We start from the raw sequence: 17,884 nt of genomic DNA, 5'->3' as shown, positions 1-17,884 counted from the left end.
CCCAGCAGGGAATGCAGTCTGAGTGCGTGCCAGGCCGTGGGGCCGAGGAAGGAGCCTGGGCTGGTAGTGAGAAGAGCTGGGTGTAGGACCGTGCACCCCCTGACCCACTGTATATGGGCTGTCAGGACAGCCGAGGCAGCCTCTGGGTCCCAGCATCTCAGGCGTCAGGCCCCTGCGGTGAGCTCACACCAGCATGCACATGCGTGCACACGCGCTCGTGACTGGAAGGGGCCCCCAGCTTAGCGCACAGCCCTAGGTGTCCATCTCGGTGGAGGGCTCCAAACCTCTGGGGTCAGAGGGGCCTGCACAGGCAGCCAATGCGTCCGGGCAGGACTCTGTCCTGTTCTTCCGTCCCTAAGTGGGTTGGCACGATGCCCGGCCTGCAGTTCTGCTCAGTAAACGTTGGAGTAAATTAATAAACTAGCGAGCGAATGGGTGGTGTTGGTTCCACTGTGGTTACTTGGGGGAAGTTATTTTACAGACCTAAACCCCCCCTTTCCTCCTGGCTGGGGATGCAGTCTCCGAAGCCAGCTGCCTGGGTTTGAATTCTGGCCCTCCACGTACCAGCTTTGTGTCGCTGAGTAATCCCGTCGAGCCTTGGTCTCCCCATCTGCAACGTGGGGATAATACTTGCCTCTTGGGTTTGTTGCGAGGATCCAACGAGTTAATATCATGTGAAGCCCACGGAACAGAGCCCGGTGCCTAGGAAGTGCTACGTAGGCGTTTGCTAGTAATAAAGCGAAGATAGTGACCTCCAGCTATTGCGTGTGTGTGCACGCGCGTGAGCGTGGACGCACTGGAAGCCTGATGTGTTGTTGCCCCGAGAGTCTTCCTTACGATACTGAGTCCCTGTGGCGTCAGATGGTAAATGACAAGGGTCGAAGCCGGAGAGGCTTAGGAAACCCTGAGTCCCAACAGAGCCAGACAGGTTTCTTTTGTGCCAAAAGGCTCTGTGACATCGCCAAGGAGGAGCGAAGAATTTCACCGGCTGATGGGACCACGGAGCCCTTTCCTGCTGTCAGAGTGGTGGTGGGGGGGGCTCCACAAAACACATTTTTGGAAGCAACAAGTACTTCTTCCCTCTGTCTCATCTGTCCTGCTCCCGTCAGCCGGGGGCACCCAGCAAGATGCCAGGACTTCTCGCCCTGGGTTTGGAACTGGGGCAGGAGGCAGTGGCCAAGTGGACAGCGGGCAGGGGGAGGGGTGCCCGGCCCTCCGCCCTCGTACAGTCGGCGGGGCAGGCAGGCAGCGGCCCACCCTCAGGGGCAGGGTACTCTCCAGGGGGCATTACAGGGGTGCATGGTGGTCAATCACAGAGGCCCGGCGTGTGCCACGACCGATTAAAATCATTCTGAGCTGGACGTTCATGCACACACTTCGCCAAGGACGAGGAGGGACATGGGAGGCCCTTACTTGCTCACAGACTTTTGTCGTCCCTATTAATTAGTTTCTGCCACTTTCTGGACAATTCTAGTTGCTGTGAATAAGCTGGTTATGCAATAAGAGAGGCAGCAGGAAGGCCTGGACACCACGGGCCAGCAGATCTGAGTGCAAATCTCGGCCCCTTCATCTTGGCCCTGTCTCACCCTCCTGAGCCTCAGGGCTCCTCCTCTGTAATGTGGGTGCGGCCCCACCTGCCCACAGGTGGTTGGGGCTAAAGTAAATGAGAAGTGAAGTGACTGGTACGTGGCAGATCTTCAATCGTTAGTTGCCGTTCTGATAGTAAGCTGCAGGTAAATGATCGCTCTTTGGTTCCAGGGCCTGCGTTAGGCAGAGGGGTGTCTCTTCGAGCTCGGATCTGATACATTCTGGGAAGAGGACAATCGGATTTTGACAAAGGCCTTGTTTATTTCCTGTTTCTCCCCTTTCGAATGCCCCTCTCAGGAACTTCAGGGAAGATTCCTGCTCATTCGTGACTAATCGGGCCTTCCGCTTTCCATCGTTTATGTGTGAGAGTGATCCTCAGTCCCATTCAGGGCCACAGACACTCCTCAAGTGCCTACTATGTGCCAGACGCGTTAGCAGCTGGAGTCCAAAGGCACCAGGGACGTGGACCTTGTTCTCAGGAATTACAGCACGGTAGGGAGTCTGATGGGAGGCCAGTCTCGACAACACAGTGAGTTTGTCAAAGTGGTAGAGCTTGCGGTTGAGTCCTGGGGATCACGAAGCCATCTCACTGGAGGAGATGGAGAAGGCTTCACTTGGCGGGTCCCACCTGAGTGGGGTTTTGAAGGATGAATAGGAGTTTGTCGAGTGGACACACAAAGCAAGATACTAAGCATCATTCCCAGTCTCTTTCCAACCACTGCCCGCCCCCCCATCACCTTCTGGGGTCAGTGTGGATCCTTTGCCATTAACAAGCTTTGTAATTGTGGGTGAGTCCTTTCTCCTCTCTAGGCCTGGTGCTTGGACCCATTCCAGCTCTACTGCACTGTGATTTCGTGTCTATACAGGCCTAGATGATGAGAATTTCTAAAAAGTCTTCATATTTGCAAAACACTTTCTAAAAGTCTTTGACATCGCCCCCCGCCAAGTTTTTGCATCAATATTTTAAAATTTTTTTTACAGTTTTTATTTATTTAGAGAGAGAGTGAGAGCAAGCATGAGCAGGAGCGGGGCAGGGAGAGAGGGAGAGAGAGAATCCCAAGCAGGCTCCGCACCGTCAGCACAGAGCTTAATGTGGGGCTCGAACTCATGAACCGTGAGATCATGACCTGAGCCAAAATCAAGAGTCAGAGACTTGACCAACTGAGCCACCCAGGCGCCCTTACATTAATTTTTAATGAAATTTCTATAGTAGAGAAGCCGTGATCACACCTTAATTTCTCAAACATTCGTATGAGTAGGTTTTATGTTTGGTACCTCGGTGGGTGAGGTGATGTTTGACATTTTCTTTTTTAGTGCAGATCCCAGTCTTACCAAGTTGGTAAGACTGAAGCCTTTAGACTTCATTAGACCGAAGAGGAAACTGAAGCCTGACACGTGAAATGACTTGCTCTTGCTCTTTGCCAGGAAATGGCGGAGCCAGGCCTCAAATCCAGGTCTCCTGACCCTGAGTTTCGGGTTCTCATCACTGTTCGCAGGACCTCTCCCACACCCCACAAGCCTAAAATCCCACAGTGGCTTGCTCATAAATGATGCCTGATGGACCCCTGGCCCTGCACACACCCTGTGTCCTGGCATTGCTGCTAGCACTGCGTTGGAGGAGGCGGGCACCCAGTGCAGAGGATGCCAGTCCCCTCCCCCACCCGCTGAAGAAATTGCTTAAGGGGAAGAGCCAGGCAGGAGGCCCTGTGAGAGGCAGGAGGCGGGACCTTCAGGGACTGTCAAGTGAACGCCCTTTTAGCCAGAGAGCAGGATGAAGTCGGGGACAGCGAGCAGGGGTGCAGCTACCTTTTCCTGAAACAAAATCTGGTGCCTAAGTCCAGGGTGAAAATGAACCCCTCTTCCCAGGGTCTCTGATCTCTTACCCTGCTTTGGTTTTCTTCATAGCATGTGTCTTTACATCATTTCTTCACTTATTTGTTCACTGTCTGGCTTCCCTGGTAGACTGTGAGCTCCAGGAGGTGACACTTTAGTGATCACAGCTGTATCCCCAATACCCGGACTGGGATTGGCACAGAGAAGCTCTTCATTGGATATTTGCGAATGAATGAATGAATGAATGAATGAATGAACGAACGAACGAACAAACGAACGAACGAACAGACAGATGATGCCTTCACCTGTGACGGCCCTGGCTCCCGCTGTAGTCCAGGTCTTTAGCAAAGTCGTTCTGAAATTTCAGGCATTGGAAACACCTGGGATCTTTAAAAACTGCTAACAGCTGGCTCGCACCCTAGACATTTGGATGCAGTTGTGATCTGGGCATTTGATGTTTTTTAAGTCCCCCAAGTGAGTCTAGGGTGCTGTTTGGGAAGCACTGCTTTACCACGGACTTCTAACAGTCAGAGACACTGCTGCCCAGGCTGGGAGGAGGTGGGGACGGCGGCCACCTGATGTTACCGTTACCAGGAGTAACGGATTGCGCTCGCCCAATCCGAGTCAAAGAAGACCTTGTCTGATTTCCTCCCCGCTCTGCCATCTCCTCCTCTTCGATGGTCAAATGAGTCAGAGGAAACCCGGGTTTTCTCACCATCTGCCCCTCCTATATGCTTTGCATGAGTAAGAAAACCCATTGTTCACGTGTGCACAGGTTGACAAAAATAGAGCTTGGCCTCTCTGAACACTGAGCGGGGGCGAGTCGGTAAGACCCAGTCCCCACCCTGTTTGCATAGCGTCCAGCCGGACATTATGATGAAAAACAGGCACTGAGGCAGTGCAGACATCCTGGACGGTCCCCAGCACTGAGCTGTTTGCCAGTGGAAAGGGACTCCCATATCCAAGGTGTGAGCCTGGGCCCAAGATCTCCTCCCGGGCAGGCCCGGGGTGAAGAGTAGGAAGCGACCTTAGCAATGTGCCGTCCAAACCGTATCTTTCCAGAGGAGGGGGTGGTCCCAGAGGCCCTCCTCTTCCCAGACACAGCACAGGCCCCCTGGCCAAGCCCCCGCCGGAGTGAAAGGGCTCTCGGATTCAGGGGTCGCTCCTGTTGTTTCTAAATGGGAGATGGGGACCAACTTTCCTTTGCAGTCAAGAGACCTCTGCGATCCCAGGGTTCTGCCCGCTTCCTCGGTACCTGCTTCTCTTTCCAAAGCCACTGCTTACATCGTCAAAGGTTGAATTTGTCCCCTGGAATGGCGAACTGAGACTTAACAGTTGGGGCTGATGCCTTTCTGACCATTTCAAGGGCCATCTAAAGAGCAGAGGAATTGGGGCGCCTGGGTGGCTTAGTCGGTTGAGCGTCCGACTTTCGCTTAGGTCATGATCTCGCGGTTCGTGGGTTCGAGCCCCGCGTCGGGCTCTGTGCTGACTGCCAGCTCAGAGCCTGGAGCCTTGTTCAGTCTGTGACTCCCTCTCTCTCTGACCGTCCCCTGCTCACGCTGTCTCTCTCTCTCTCTCTCTCTCCTAGAAATAAATGTAAAAAAATTTAAAAAAAAATAAAGAGGAGAGGAATGGGGTGCCCTGGGTGGCTCAGTTGGTCAAGTGTCCAAATTCAGCTCAGGTCACGATCTCACAGTTCATGGGTTTGAGGCCCGCGTTGGGCTCTGTGCAGACAGCTCAGAGCCTGGAGCCTGCCTCGGATTCTGTGTCTCCCTCTCTCTCTGCCCCTGCCCCGCTCGACTCTGTCTCTCTCTCAAAAAGAAATAGAAATTAAAAATAAACAAATAAACATTAAAAAAATAAAGAGGAGGGGAGAGAAGACAGATGTTTGTGGTGGAGTCCAAGCTGGCTACACGGCAGGCTTTTCCACACCAACAACAGTCGCTGGTGGAGCTGTTTGGGCAGAAGTAATGGCCGGCATGTGTGACCAGGTGCAACTGATGGTGACAGCTGTGGCTGGTGACTGATGTTTATCTTAGCACTACGCAGACAGCGGGGACATCCAGCTCTGATCCTGGCTCTGCCAGTGACCGTGAAATGATGGGGAGAGAAGCCATCTTCTGCCTCTGGGGCTTGTTCCCCTGTTCTGGAAATGAGCGGTTACATTAAACTCGCGATTTGAAACAAATTGGAAGCCACAGAACCCTTTGTTCACTTGAAATCTCATGTGGGCGTCTATCGGTAAAGCAGATGGATGTGAGGCTCTTCTTCTTGCTCACCTGGAGCCTCCCCTGACCCCTAGCAGTGTCTCCAGAGGAACCCACGGGTTCCAAGGAACCCAGTTTGAGAACTGCTGCACCTGCTGCTCTAATGCTTTTTTTCCCAGCTCTGGTATGATTTGTGTCGCTGTTTTCTTGTTTGTTCACTTGGCCGATGTTGGTTGGCATCGTTTGCTTGGCTAATGTCAACACCGGGCACTGTTCAGAGAGCTCTTTTCTTGTTATCATTATGCCGTGTATATTCAGCCGGTTCTTCCATATGGCCCCACACATGTACAAACCGTTGCCTCTCGGCACCATCTGATGCTGAGGTAACTCCTGCCTGGTGGCAGCAGAAGTAGACAAAGGTAGGCAGATAGCTGTGGTACAGAGAGGACTTGCCATACTGCCTCCCTTCACCCGGCTCACCCGAAGGAACACGTGTCTTCCACCCCCATCGGCTTCTGGAGGCCAGTAACTCCTGTTCGTCCACATTCTGTCCGCATCTCTCCGGCTTTGGCATTCAGCTTCATGGGAGTAGCGTCACATCAACGGCGGCAGAAGCAGTCTCCTGACATAAAAAGAATTCATCAGAGTGACCTGGTCCTCGGAAAATTATTCTCGGATACATTCCCCGGGAGAGGGTTTCTGTTTTTAATGAGATTGTTCTGAAATAGCAAGTCAGACCGCTTGGGAGACTCAGGGCTCCTGGCGAGCTCTGTGGGGGTGTTAACTGCCCTTCACTGCCCATCACTCCCCTCCCCTGCAGGGTCATACCCCCTCAGGAAAGCATCCCAGCCAGATCAGGAGCAGGAAGCGGAGGGCTCTGCCTGGGCAGCCAGGAGTCTCAGTTTCAGTCCCTGCTTATCTGGTACCTCACCGTGTGGCTCTGGGCAAATTCCCACCCTTCTCTGAGTCTCCACCTTCCCATCCATGAAGTGGAGAAGAGTATCTTAGCTATTTATCCAGAGAGCCTCCCTAGCTTAAAGCGCTTTGACTCTATAACATCTTTGACACAAGGTAGCTAACTCAAGACTCTCCTTGCCTCCAGCCCCATAGGTGGGGCCGCGCTCAGGAGGCAGGACGATGTTTCCCTGATAATTCTCTCCCAGCTCCCATTTGAACGGAGAACACTGAGTCCTCTCGGAGCCCTAGCCTGGGCTGGAGCCCTCAGTTCCTCCATCCCATTTCAGAAGACAGCCAGCCTTCCGCCCCAAGCCCCAAATCATCACTGCTTCCCCGAACCCTGTGGACGTTGTCAGGGCCTCTCCCAAAAGTCAGGGTTCTAAATCATCCCGCAAGTTGCTTCGGCTTTTCATTGAAAATGGCCGCTGTTTACGGAGCTCCCGTTATGCACCAGGCTCATTCTGAGTATTACATGGGTCCTGATTATTTTGATCCTCACCATAATCCTGAAATACGTGCTATTATTATCTCCAGTTTGCAGGCGAGGAAACTGAGACTCTGGGAATTAAGTTTGCCTAGGCTCATCCCGCTGTCCCTGTATACGGTGGTAAAGCCAAGACAGGACCTTTGGCTCTGGCTCTGGAGCTAATGTGCTGAATCACTGGGTCAGACTGGGGCTCACTGGTGCTGCTGGGAATAATAACTCAAAGCTACTACTTATTGAATGCCTGCAGCACGGGAGGCATTGAACTAGACACTTAGTTTAGCACGTCATTCAAACCTCACAACTGAAAGAGGAAAGGTCTTGTTTCCCTCCCACACTGGTGGCAACTGAGGCTCAGAAACATTAAATAGCTTCCCCGGGGTAAGGTGTGGACCTAGGCAGGCTTCAGACTCACAAGCGTTCAGTGCTAGCATCTGGTGACCCTCCTCTCTGTCACACTGCCTCTCAGGACACATACCTAGAGATGCTCTCTCTACCCCCACCACCTTTGGGAAAAACTAGAGAGAGGCCACTAGTGCCAATGCCTCCAGGAAGCTCCTGAAAATGTTGATCAGGCTATCCCTAAAGAGGGTAGGGGTGAGCTACTTGACGAGGTCTGCTTTTCTTCACCGACCTTTGCTGGAAGAAAGCTAGGACCCAGAAAAGCCCAGGGTGCATGGGCTCATTCATGCACCACACCTCTGATGCGTGCCTGAAATCAAGTGTACCCTCTGCCAGGAGCTATTGGGGAGAAGGAAGTTGAAAGCAAAGAGCCAGAGAGAAGGGAGCAGAAAAGCTGTGTGTGTGTGTGTGTGTGTGTGTGTGTGTGTGTGTGTGTTGGTGCTAGAGCTGAATGAAAGCACCCAGCTGCGACAGGCCCTGCCTGTACTAAAGTGCCACCATGTTGGTCAGTGAGGACTCCTGGGACAGACAATTAAGAAGATAAACCCCCCACCCCCTAACCCCAGTTGCACAATTAACATCAAATCAAAGAGAAACATTTGCAATATTTGCTGCTTTACATTTGTGCTTTCTTTAATCCAGAGCGTAGTGAAGAGTTACGAGGGGGGCTCATGTCTTACTTAAACTGTATTTATTTACTAGGATTTAATACAGGGATACTTCCCTTTTTGTTTTTAGTCCGTGTTGTCGTTTCGTTCTTTATTCCTGGGCTGGTCGTAAAGACAGCGACTGACTTTACAACGAAAAGATTGGGAAAGTTGTGAGTGGGATTCGCGTTGAGAATCAATTCGGGAGCCACATTCTCGGGCCGATGGTGGTTGGAGTGCGCGAGGGGGCTGGGAGTTTGGCTTTGGCAGGTCTTCCTTCGAGTCCGCAAACGTGAGCGCGGAAGCGCTGGCCGGAATCTCGCAGGACGGTGACTGCAAAGAGTGAGTGGCCTGGACGGGGCACGGCAGCGACAGCGCCAGCGCCCGCCGGGCAGGCGTGTGAGCTTACAGACTCGGTCTCCTGGAGTCCCAGGGCCCGGCGGCGCACACCCCGGCGGCAGTAACCTTGCGGCGCGGGCTCGGGCGGGCCCGGGCGAGCCGCACCTCCGCACGCGCCCCTTCGAGGGGGTAGCCTGGGTCTGCCCCGCAGCCGCAAGGCCACTGGTCCGCGCCGCCGCAGCCACCTGCCCCTACCTTAGGGGCGGGGTTACCTGGGTCCCGCCCCTCGCGGCTCGGGTTCCCGCACCCGGCTTCCTCCTCCGGCCCCGCCCCCGGCGCGAGGCCCCGCCCCCACGATCCCCGGGCCCGGGCGCCTCGTGATGTCACGGCAGCTTTGATACAAAGAGCCCTTCGGCCCACGCGGGTCTCCCGGCAACCGGCGCGGGTGGGGGCGGGGCCGGCGCTTTCAACTGGTGCCGAAAGAGAGCGAGCGGGCGGCCGCGGCGCGGCGGGGATCGTCTCCGCGCTCCCCGCGCTGCCCGCCGCGCCCCTGCGCGCCGCGCCGACCGGCGTCCGCCCGCTCCTTGCCCCTCCGCAGCGCCCCGACTCGCCGCCGGACAGGGGATGCGCACCCCTCCCGCCTCAGGGGGCCAGGTAAGCGGCGGCCGCGGGGCTCGGGCTCGCGGGGCTCCGGCGACGCGCACCTGGCCCGGCCCGCGGGTCCCCAGGTCAGGGAAGTTGCTAGAGCGCGGAACTTCGCCCGCAGCCCAGGCGCCCGCTCCCGCCCCGGGAGTGGCCGCCCTCTCGGCCCTGCCCGAGGAGGTCGGGTTACCTGCGTCCTCGCTCGCTGGGCCACAGAAGAGAAGCCGCTGTCCCCTCCGGGTCCTCTGCGGGCTCCCAGGTGCGGGGGTGGGCCCTGGGGCCCGGGGAGCAGGGCCGCTTCTTCGGCGCAGTTCCGAGAAGTGTTTGTAGGGGGATCTGGTGGGCTGGGAAGGGACGCCTTCCTCGGGACTCGCCCGCGTCCCACCTCCGCTCGCTGCGCGCCTGCCCCTCCGGGACCCGTGTTGGCCCAGCTCTCTGCCCTTGGCTTCGCCGAGTCCCGGAGGGCGCTGTGCGCCGGCGAAGTTTTTCCGTAGCTCCTCGGCGGCTGCACCGAGCCGTTCCCGGGTTCCCTCGCCTCTCCGAGGGGCTCTGCCCGGCCAGAGGGAGGAGAGCCAGCCCCGGTCGGGGTTTGGGAACAGAGCCCTGCCCCTTCGCAGCCGTGACGTCGCCGAGGCCGGAGGTATGTGCGGACTCCCCGCTCTTTGCCCTCCGGCCCCCGAAAGCCTGCGATCTGCGATCGGCCCAGGTAGTAGTGACTGTTGTCACAGCTGCTTCTCTGCGGGCGACCGGCGGCTCTGAGGGCTTGGCGCAGCAGCCTCTGGAGAACTGTTGTCTGTGCAATGGGAACCCGGTCCCTGCTTGGCCCTGGACTTTCTTCCTTCTCATCCATGCACACCCTTCAGCGTACCTCCTTCTCCCCAGCCCTGCTCGCCCACAGATGGCTGTAGGTGACACATCACTCACCCTGGCAGACATGCGAGCGTTCCTTGTCTGATTTATTTATACGCCTCCTCCTCAAAGGATCGTGAGGGGGCTGGATTCCTGCACTCTGCATGCACTTCTTGGTTGGCAGCCCACCCCCCTTCGCCTCTGGGTTGTTTGCTGGCTGGTGGTCCGCCAAACCCCAGTCCGCCCTGGGTGGAAGGCAGGTGCTAATTGTTTGGGTTCCAGGGAAAGGGGTGGGGTGGGCACACCCCCCTGGGGCCCCTCCATGTCCTTCTCCTGATGAAATGTAGCTTCCAGGTTAGGGAAAAGGGAGTCTCAAAGGTGAGCGAGGTGACCAGTCGCATGTATATCAGACTTTTGCTGTAAGAATCTGTCTCTGACTATCCAGCTTAGCTTTGGTGGAGTCCTTGGGTCATTGCCATCGGCTGGGGTCTTGCCATGAGCCCGGCGCCGGCTTCCCCAGGTGGACTGGCCCAAACCTTAACCCTGCTGAGCTGGCTTTCGTGAAATGCTGCTTATGTGCCCCTGCGCTGTTGCACAGGGACACTTCCCTGTCCCTAAGGTGTTTGCAGGCTGCTGGAGACTGAAAGCCTGGGTCAAATTGTTACCTGTCCGAATCCCCTGAGCCCTCAGGCACATTGATCTGGGTTGTCTCTGAGGTCCCTGTGACTTCACTGGGAGGGGTGTGTGGCCTGGAGGAATGGGGGAAGCCCGGGAAGGTCTTGGGACTTGTGGCAGACATCACAACTCGGGGAATGCCTTCTGGGGGACCTGCTTTGTTGTTTGGGGGACCCTGGGGCTTTCCTGGAGGGGGAGAGGTGGTTGACTAAGGCCAATGGAGAGAGAAGACTGGCTCGAGAGAGAAGACTGGCTCGGGGAGGGACCTGACTAGCCAGGCCTGGTGAGCAGGCTGGGAGGTGTGACCTTTGCCCCAAGGAAGACCAGCGGGAGCATTGCCTAGAGGCTGTCCTTGAAAAGGACTTTTAGTCAAGAGATGAAAAGGAGAAGAAATTGGGAGGCCTGGAGCAGCCCGCCTTGGGGAGGCTGTGGGCTGCAGCTCGAGATCTCCCGGGTGGATACTCCCCTGGCCCCTCCCCTCCCCCACCCTTGCGTCCCTTCAGAGCACTGGGCCCTCCCCAAGCACCCTGGCCCCTTCCCTCTTGGTGGGACCAGCCGCCCCATGCATCGGGCTTTCCCTTCAGCTGCTCACCTGAAGCCCTTCTGGCTCTCACCTTCTCGCATTCTCCCCCTCTCCCTCCAGGTGGCTAGAAACTTCCTTTCCTAGGGCCAGCTGTCCCTCTTCTCAGGTGGCCCCCTATGCTAAAGGATGTTTCACCAACTGCCCTTGCTCACAGTTTCACTTCAGTTTATGTATTTTAGCTCTAGGTAGGGAGGAGGTAGAAAGGTTCCCAATAAAATAGGGGAGCGATTCCCGGAAGGCAGGCATCTCAGGGCCTTGGATGCGGGAGGGGCAGCCTGGGCAGAGGGGACCCACTCTTTGGCCCTGAGCCCTGAGGGCTCAGAAGGAAGCATCTTTATCTGGTCTGCCTGCTGCCTGGAGTTGGCAGTGGGGCACAGTGCCTTGGCTGTGCCAGGCATGGAGAATCCCTGGGGTTGGGCTCTGTTTTCCTCTGGGTCCGCTCTGTCGGCTCTGGACTCAGTAACTAGGCATCGATGATGGTATCAAAACAGTGGCCATTCCAAGGGGGAGACTGCTTGGGTCTTCCTCCTGCCTGGGCTCCCCGCTGGATTCGTGGGTCCTGCCCCGTGGCCAGCAGGGCACAACAAGATGGGCCCGCCTGTGTCTCCCTGGATGTTGTGTGATCGCCTCTCCCGGACGTGGTGTGGCTGTCTCCTCTCTCAGATGGCAGTCCCGGGCACAGACCCTTCCATTTCTTTTTTTTTTTTTTTTTAATGTTTTATTTATTTCTGAGAGAGAGAGAGAGACAGTGTGTGGGGGAGGGTCAGAGAGAGAGGGAGACACAGAATCTGAAGCAGGCTCCAGGCTCTGAGCTAGCTGTCAGGACGGAGTCCGACGCGGGGCTTGAACCCATGAACGGCGAGATCATAACCTGAGCCAAAGTCAGACGTTTAACTGACCGAGCCACCCAGGTGCCCCAGACCCTTCCCATTTCTGTTTGCCCACCCCCCACCCAGCACATTGTCCGGCACAGGCCGTTCATTGTTAAATACTTGAGCCTCTGATTTGTGCTAGATTCTGGGCTGGGCGCTGGAGACATGGCAGCAACAGCCCCTGCCTTCAAGAGCTCACGTGACAGCCGTCAAGCAGGTAGAATGTGCAGCGTGTGAGGTGGCAGGAGAGAAAGTGGCAGTGGGTGTTGTACTTAAACAGAGTGAGCAGAGAAGTCCTTGCCCAGAAGGTGGTGCCTTGACAAAAAAAGAGGTTTATGCAGAGGGAGCAGCACCTGCAAAGGCCCTGAGGTAGGCCCACGGCTGGTGAGGTGTGTCCGCGGAAGTGCAGGGAGGCTGCTGTGATTGGAGAGGGAGCCGGGCAGGGCACAGCATGCCCCCAAGGGAGTGCCCAGGCCCCATGGGAATGAGAGGAGATGAACAGCACAGTTGAGACTAAAAGTCCACAGGCTCAAAATGCATTTCATCGCTCTGTTCTCTCCAAACCCTTGCTGCTGAGGGGTTGGGGCACTGAGGCCTTTCTTGAGGGGAAGTGGCCGTGTGTGATCGTTGCTGCGGTGGACTTTCCTGCCCTCAGGCCGGGTCGGGTCAGAGAAGCCTGTCCCCGTGAATGTGGAAACCGTTCTTGCCAGGTGTTATTTCGCCCCACAAATCCCATGAGCGGAACCCGCCTGGGTGACCTGCACACAGCGTTGTGTCAGCAGGTGGGGCACCGCTGGGACTGTCTCCCTGTTCCCAAGGGTCCACACCAGCCGGAGTGCAGCAAGTCCAGCACCCAAGGCCCGTGCTCTGGCCAGCCCCTCAGACCTCTCCTTGGGCTCCCGACCGCCCCGGCCCCCAGGGTGCCCGGGCCTTCCTTCACTTCCAGTTCTGTGCCCTGGTCTCCTAAGCAGCCTAGTGAAGGCACTCACACCTGGGCAGCAGCTCTGGGTCTAATCTCTGTCCAGCCTGGGTCCCCAGAGAGAGAGAGAGAGAGAGAGTGTGTGCGCGCGCGTGTGCGTGCACGTGCATGCGCAGGGAGAAAGTGGGCAACCAGGAGGTTTGGCTGGAGGTGCAGAGCCATGGGGTCTGCGTGACCTCTGGCCCCAGCCCCGTCTGGCAGGCCGGTACTGGTAACACCATGTTTCCCACCCCGCTTCCTGACTTCCTTCGTGAAACGGGAAGTTTTCCGACTCTTGGCCATACTCTTAATTGATTCAACGTGTTTCCTTCTTCCCAGACAACAGGGTTCTTTCCCCGTGATGTAAACATGATTCAAATGCAAACAAAGCTCTGTGGAGCTAGTATTAATAGCTGTGGCCCTGCTTCTGGGAGCCTTTCTCTGTTAAGGGACCCAAAAAGAGGAAGGCCTGAACAGAACTGGAGGGTGGGAGAGTGGGCTGGAGCTCTCTCTCTCTTGAGTCATCCGTGCCCCCCCCCCCCCCCCCCCGCCCCGCCGTGCTCTGCAACCCTAACGGTGTGAAAAGGGAACCTGCGTTGCCAGCAGCCAGTGTGCAGCGCACTTGGGGTGAGAGGGTGGCTGAGTGGGGCTGGTGGGTGCCGTCTGCTCTTTGCCCCGGCCTCCTGTCTCCCTCTTCAGACAGGGGAGACCCCGGGGGGCAAGGTTCTCCTGGGAGAAGTACCCGCCTCCAAGCACCCGTGCCTTCATCTCCTGCTCAGCCACCCAGTGCCTGTTTTCTTCAAGCAGAAAAACGTTTCTTTGGAGCCAGAAAAGACACGCTTCGAGACCCTGGCTCTGCGGCTCGCTTGCTCTGGGACTCCGGGCAAGCCGCCTCCCCTCTCTGAGCCTCCGGAGGGCGACGGTGAAGGCAAACTGGGCCCCCGCCGCCTAGCAGGCCCAGAGTGGGGCAGGACACTTGCGTGGCCGGGGAGCTGGCCGGAGAGGCAGAGTCGTGCGGCGGCCCGGAGGCTGGGCTCCCGGGTCAGGCGGCCTGCGTTCACATCCTGCCCCTGCCGGGATTCGTGGGCACACCGTCTACCCGCTCTGCGCCTCCCGCTCCTCCTATGGAAGATGACGGTGAGGCGTGTACATGTACGAAAGGCACTTAAAGCCGTGCCTGGCCTGTGAGTGAGCTGTTCTTCTTAGTTCCCGCAGGCTTCTATGGCATGGAGCCTTGTGCCCATAACCTTAGCACCTCCGGGATCTCTGGCAGGGACGGGAAAGTGCTGGAGAAGCTCCGCTATCTGAGGCCTCGACCGGAGGAGCAAAACGCCACTCCTCCTCAGCCCCTGCGTCTTAAACAAACCCACTTGGCCTCTGCAGATGCGACTCTGGGGCCCGTGCGATGGGACTGGCGGTGGCAGTCTGGGAATCTGATGCCAAGCGTGTCCCAGGGTGACAGGCGTCTCCATGGGGCATGGTGTGGGGCTCTGCCTGGTCCTCCCTGCCCTGCCTGCCTGCCACGCCGGGCTGTGCCCTCCCCCTGCCCCCTCCCCTGCAGCCTGGGCCTCCCTGTGCCCAGCCGGGAAGCCGGCTTGGAGCAGTGGCCCCCGTGCCGCCGCCAGCCCCAGCATCTGCCTGCAGGGCCCCAGGGGATCAGGAGGGGGCCAGTCAGAGAGGTGCAGACAGTGTAGCCCATGCTGTGTCGGGGGACCGCCCACCCGCTCACCTGGCCTGCCCGCTGAGGGGGTACCGCTCCCCCGGGGTGAGGCCGGCCCCGCTGGCTGCGGGCAGGAGAGCCCCGCCCGCTCCCGCGAAGCGCTTCTGGTGGAATGAGGGTGCTCGTTGGCAGGCAGGGCTTGCTCGCAAGATTGTATCGGTTACCGGCAAGAAGGGCCCCGCAGCAGCCCGGTGTGCGCCAGCGAGTGCACGTGCATGCGTGGAGATGTCCTCGACACATCGAGTCACACGCTGTCTAAGGAACAGTGACCAAGCCCCCGCTCCCCGCTTACACCGTATTTGTAGATTCTCAGACACGTTTCCCCCCACGTTGGGACATCTTTGATTGGTACGTGTTGTACCCTGGCCGGGATGCTAGAATTGAATGGGCAGCGTCGTTTCTCTCTTGATGTACTTGGCATCACAGCAGGTATTAGAAATCAAAGGCCTCTGGGAGTTCATGAAACACGAAACTAGGAAACCTCTGGATAACTTGTGTAGTTTGCCCAGTTTCTTCAGGGAAGGGAGTAGAGCCACCTTGTAGTGGTGGGAGGATTACGTGAGGGGACACTCCACTGTGATGTGGTTCGAGAAAGGGGAATGAGGTTGGACACCAGGCAGACCTGGGCTCAGATTCCAGCTTTACCGCACACGAGCTGTGTGGCCTTGGGCAAGTAGAGCGACCTCTCTGAGCCTCCAGTTCTTCCCCCGTCGACTGCGGATCATGGCTCTCCAGTTGCCATGACTGTACGTGAGGCATCTTTCTCTGTTTCTCTCTTGCTGGGTATCTGCTGAGGTCACACTGCCCCATTCTGGCTCGATTAAGAGGGAGATGGAGGCAGAGAGTGAGTTACGGGCCTTCCGAAGGCAGCGAAGGGAAAGGGGTATAATTTATCTGGGCTTCTTGATTCCATTTATAATCCTGGAACATCATCTTTTCCTTCCTTGCCTCCTCCTCTCACTGTGCCCGAGTTTTCATTTTCACATGTGTTTCCCTTTAGCAATTTTCTTTCCAATCTCTGCCCTCTCCCTTTCTGTGAAATCTTCCCACATGGAGCCTCTTTGAAGCTCCCTGCCTTGGGAAAGGGGAGGGCGCTCTGCCTCGTGGCCGGGGTGCACAGGCCCCAGGAGCCTCCGCCGACAGCGGCCTCGTGGCCTCGTGTGCTGTGGTCCCTGCGGCTCGAGCCCACACCTCTCAGCCTTGCTGACTCCTGTGCCCGTGGCCCACAAGGTCCCACCCGCCCCAGTGCCGAGTGCCGGACGCTGCCAGGGGTGTTGAGGGTTTTCTGTGCCCTTCTTGCTGCATCCAAGTCAGACCTTGTTCGCGTCCCAGCCCTGCTGGCTCTGTGACCTCTCGCGGGTTACCTAACTTCCCTGAGCCGGAGTTTTCTCGTCTCTGTGGTGTGGATGCACAAAAACTCCCGGCACGTCCTGGACACTTAACGGAGGTCTTCTTTCCTGGCCATCCTCAACTGTTGAAGACCACCTTCCATGTGATGCCCTGAGACGGCCGGAGGCGCTGGGGGCGGGGAACTGCAGGGGTGGAGGCCCAGGGGCCTGGGCGAGCAGGATGTGTCCGGCAGCGTGGCCGGCCTCGGGGAGGGAATGGCCTCCGTGACTTTGGGGGGGTGAGGTCGACAAGCTGGTCCAGTCGATGAGAGAGCAGCGGGCTGAGTTTGGGGCACTGGCTGAAGCCACGTGGGGCTTGGCCGCCGGGGTGGGCCGCCCTGAGCAGGGCCTCCGTGAGGGACGCTGGTGGGACGAGACTCCCCCGGCGGGCGGTGCTTTCCAGCCGTGTTCTCGTCAGAGGTCTCTCTGCCTGTCTCCCTCTTGAGATCCCGATGGAAGGCAGCAGCCGACCACCTGTTTCGTGGGTGGTATCAGATGAGGTGGCCCGCGGCTTGGGCACAAGGGCGGATGCCTCTCCTGGCGCGTGGCAAGCGGCGTGAGAGTCACCCAGCCCCACGAGAAACCGGGCCGGGGTTGGGGCACAGGTGTGCTTACAGAGAGCCCGTAGCAGCTGGGGTGGTGGCCCCTTTGGGACCTGCCCGGGAAGCCAGCACCTGGCTGGGGACAGGGGGAGTCCGTGGGTCCTTGTGCCATGGCCGGGGTGAGGATTTCCTCACTGGGTAGGACACAGCCACCTCACCCAGTGTCCCAGGGGGGAGTCGTGGGGGCAGAGGGCTTGTGCCCGGAGATGGCTGGACGGCCCCCGGAGTCCAGTTCTGGGCGGGGCGAGGTGTTGCGTGGAGGGGAGGGCAAGGGTGGGCCCCCCGGGTGCAGGGACTTCCAGACGGGGCTTCCTTAGGGACAGGGCTTTGTGTCCCCGGGGAGAAACTGTTTCGGGCAGAAGGAGCAGCACGTGTCCAAGCGCGGGGGTGGTGATACGGTTGGGCAGGAGCTTGGGGGATGAGGGGACAGGAGGCTGAGACCAGCCGGGATGGGCTACGCGGGCGGGTCTGAGACCGGGCCTGGTTTTGTGGCCACTGGGGAGCGCATGGGCCCTTTGACAGGGACCTTAGGGGACCATCAGTGGCCTTGTACTTGCCCTGGGGACCGCCTGCCCTCTGAGCCCCGAGCTGTGGCCTGACCCCAAGCTTGTACCCGGGCTCAGGAAGGGGCCTGAGCCGGCTCCGCCCGCCTGGCCTGTGGCCCCCCAGCTGTGCTCTGAGGCCGGTGTGAGACATCAGCCCTGGGACCCCCAGCCTGGGGAGCTGGACCTGGCGGCGGAGGGACAGGGAGCACTTCCCTGGGGCTGGCTGGGAGCACTGCCGGGGTTCTGGCACGATGGGAGGTGCCCGAAGGTTATAAAAATCGAGGATCTGGCAGGGAGCTGTGGGGGGGCAGGGTGCGGAAGGGTTGCCTTGTCCATGGCCTGCCTGATCCGGGTCAGTCCGTCCCGGGAGCTCTGGGCGTTAGCTGGGGGTGAACGCTGGCACTCTGCTTGACCTAATCTGAGGCTTTAAAAAAAATTTTTTTTTTTTAATATTTACTTCTTGAGAGAGACCGAGTTCCAGCAGAGAAGGGGCAGGGAGGGAGACACAGAATCTGAGGCAGGGTCCAGGCTCTGAGCCGTCACCACAGAGGCCGATGCAGGGCTCAAACTCCCGAACCTGAGCCGAGTCGGACG

At 58.0% G+C, this 17,884-nt stretch overlaps 1 protein-coding gene across 3 annotated transcripts in view; it reads left to right on the top strand.

The window, feature by feature from the left end:
* RAB11FIP4 (RAB11 family interacting protein 4) overlaps window positions 1-17,884 on the top strand; it is a 120,875-nt gene that overhangs the window by 67,946 nt on the left and 35,045 nt on the right. The window contains exon 1 of one of the 3 annotated variants that reach the window (XM_039252365.1): window positions 8,895-9,110. The exons of the other annotated variants lie outside the window; for them this stretch is intronic. Within the exon in view, the coding sequence (XP_039108296.1) occupies window positions 9,081-9,110 (30 nt within the window). The 5' untranslated portion in view covers window positions 8,895-9,080. Of the gene's footprint in view, window positions 1-8,894; window positions 9,111-17,884 lie in introns of those variants that run through there. 3 annotated transcript variants of the gene reach the window in all.

Source organism: Hyaena hyaena, unplaced genomic scaffold (genome assembly GCF_003009895.1).
Source record: "Hyaena hyaena isolate Hyena2069 unplaced genomic scaffold, ASM300989v1 scaffold_10, whole genome shotgun sequence".
Classification (NCBI taxonomy): domain Eukaryota; kingdom Metazoa; phylum Chordata; class Mammalia; order Carnivora; family Hyaenidae; genus Hyaena; species Hyaena hyaena.
This window is presented reverse-complemented; position numbering and strand designations above follow the sequence as displayed.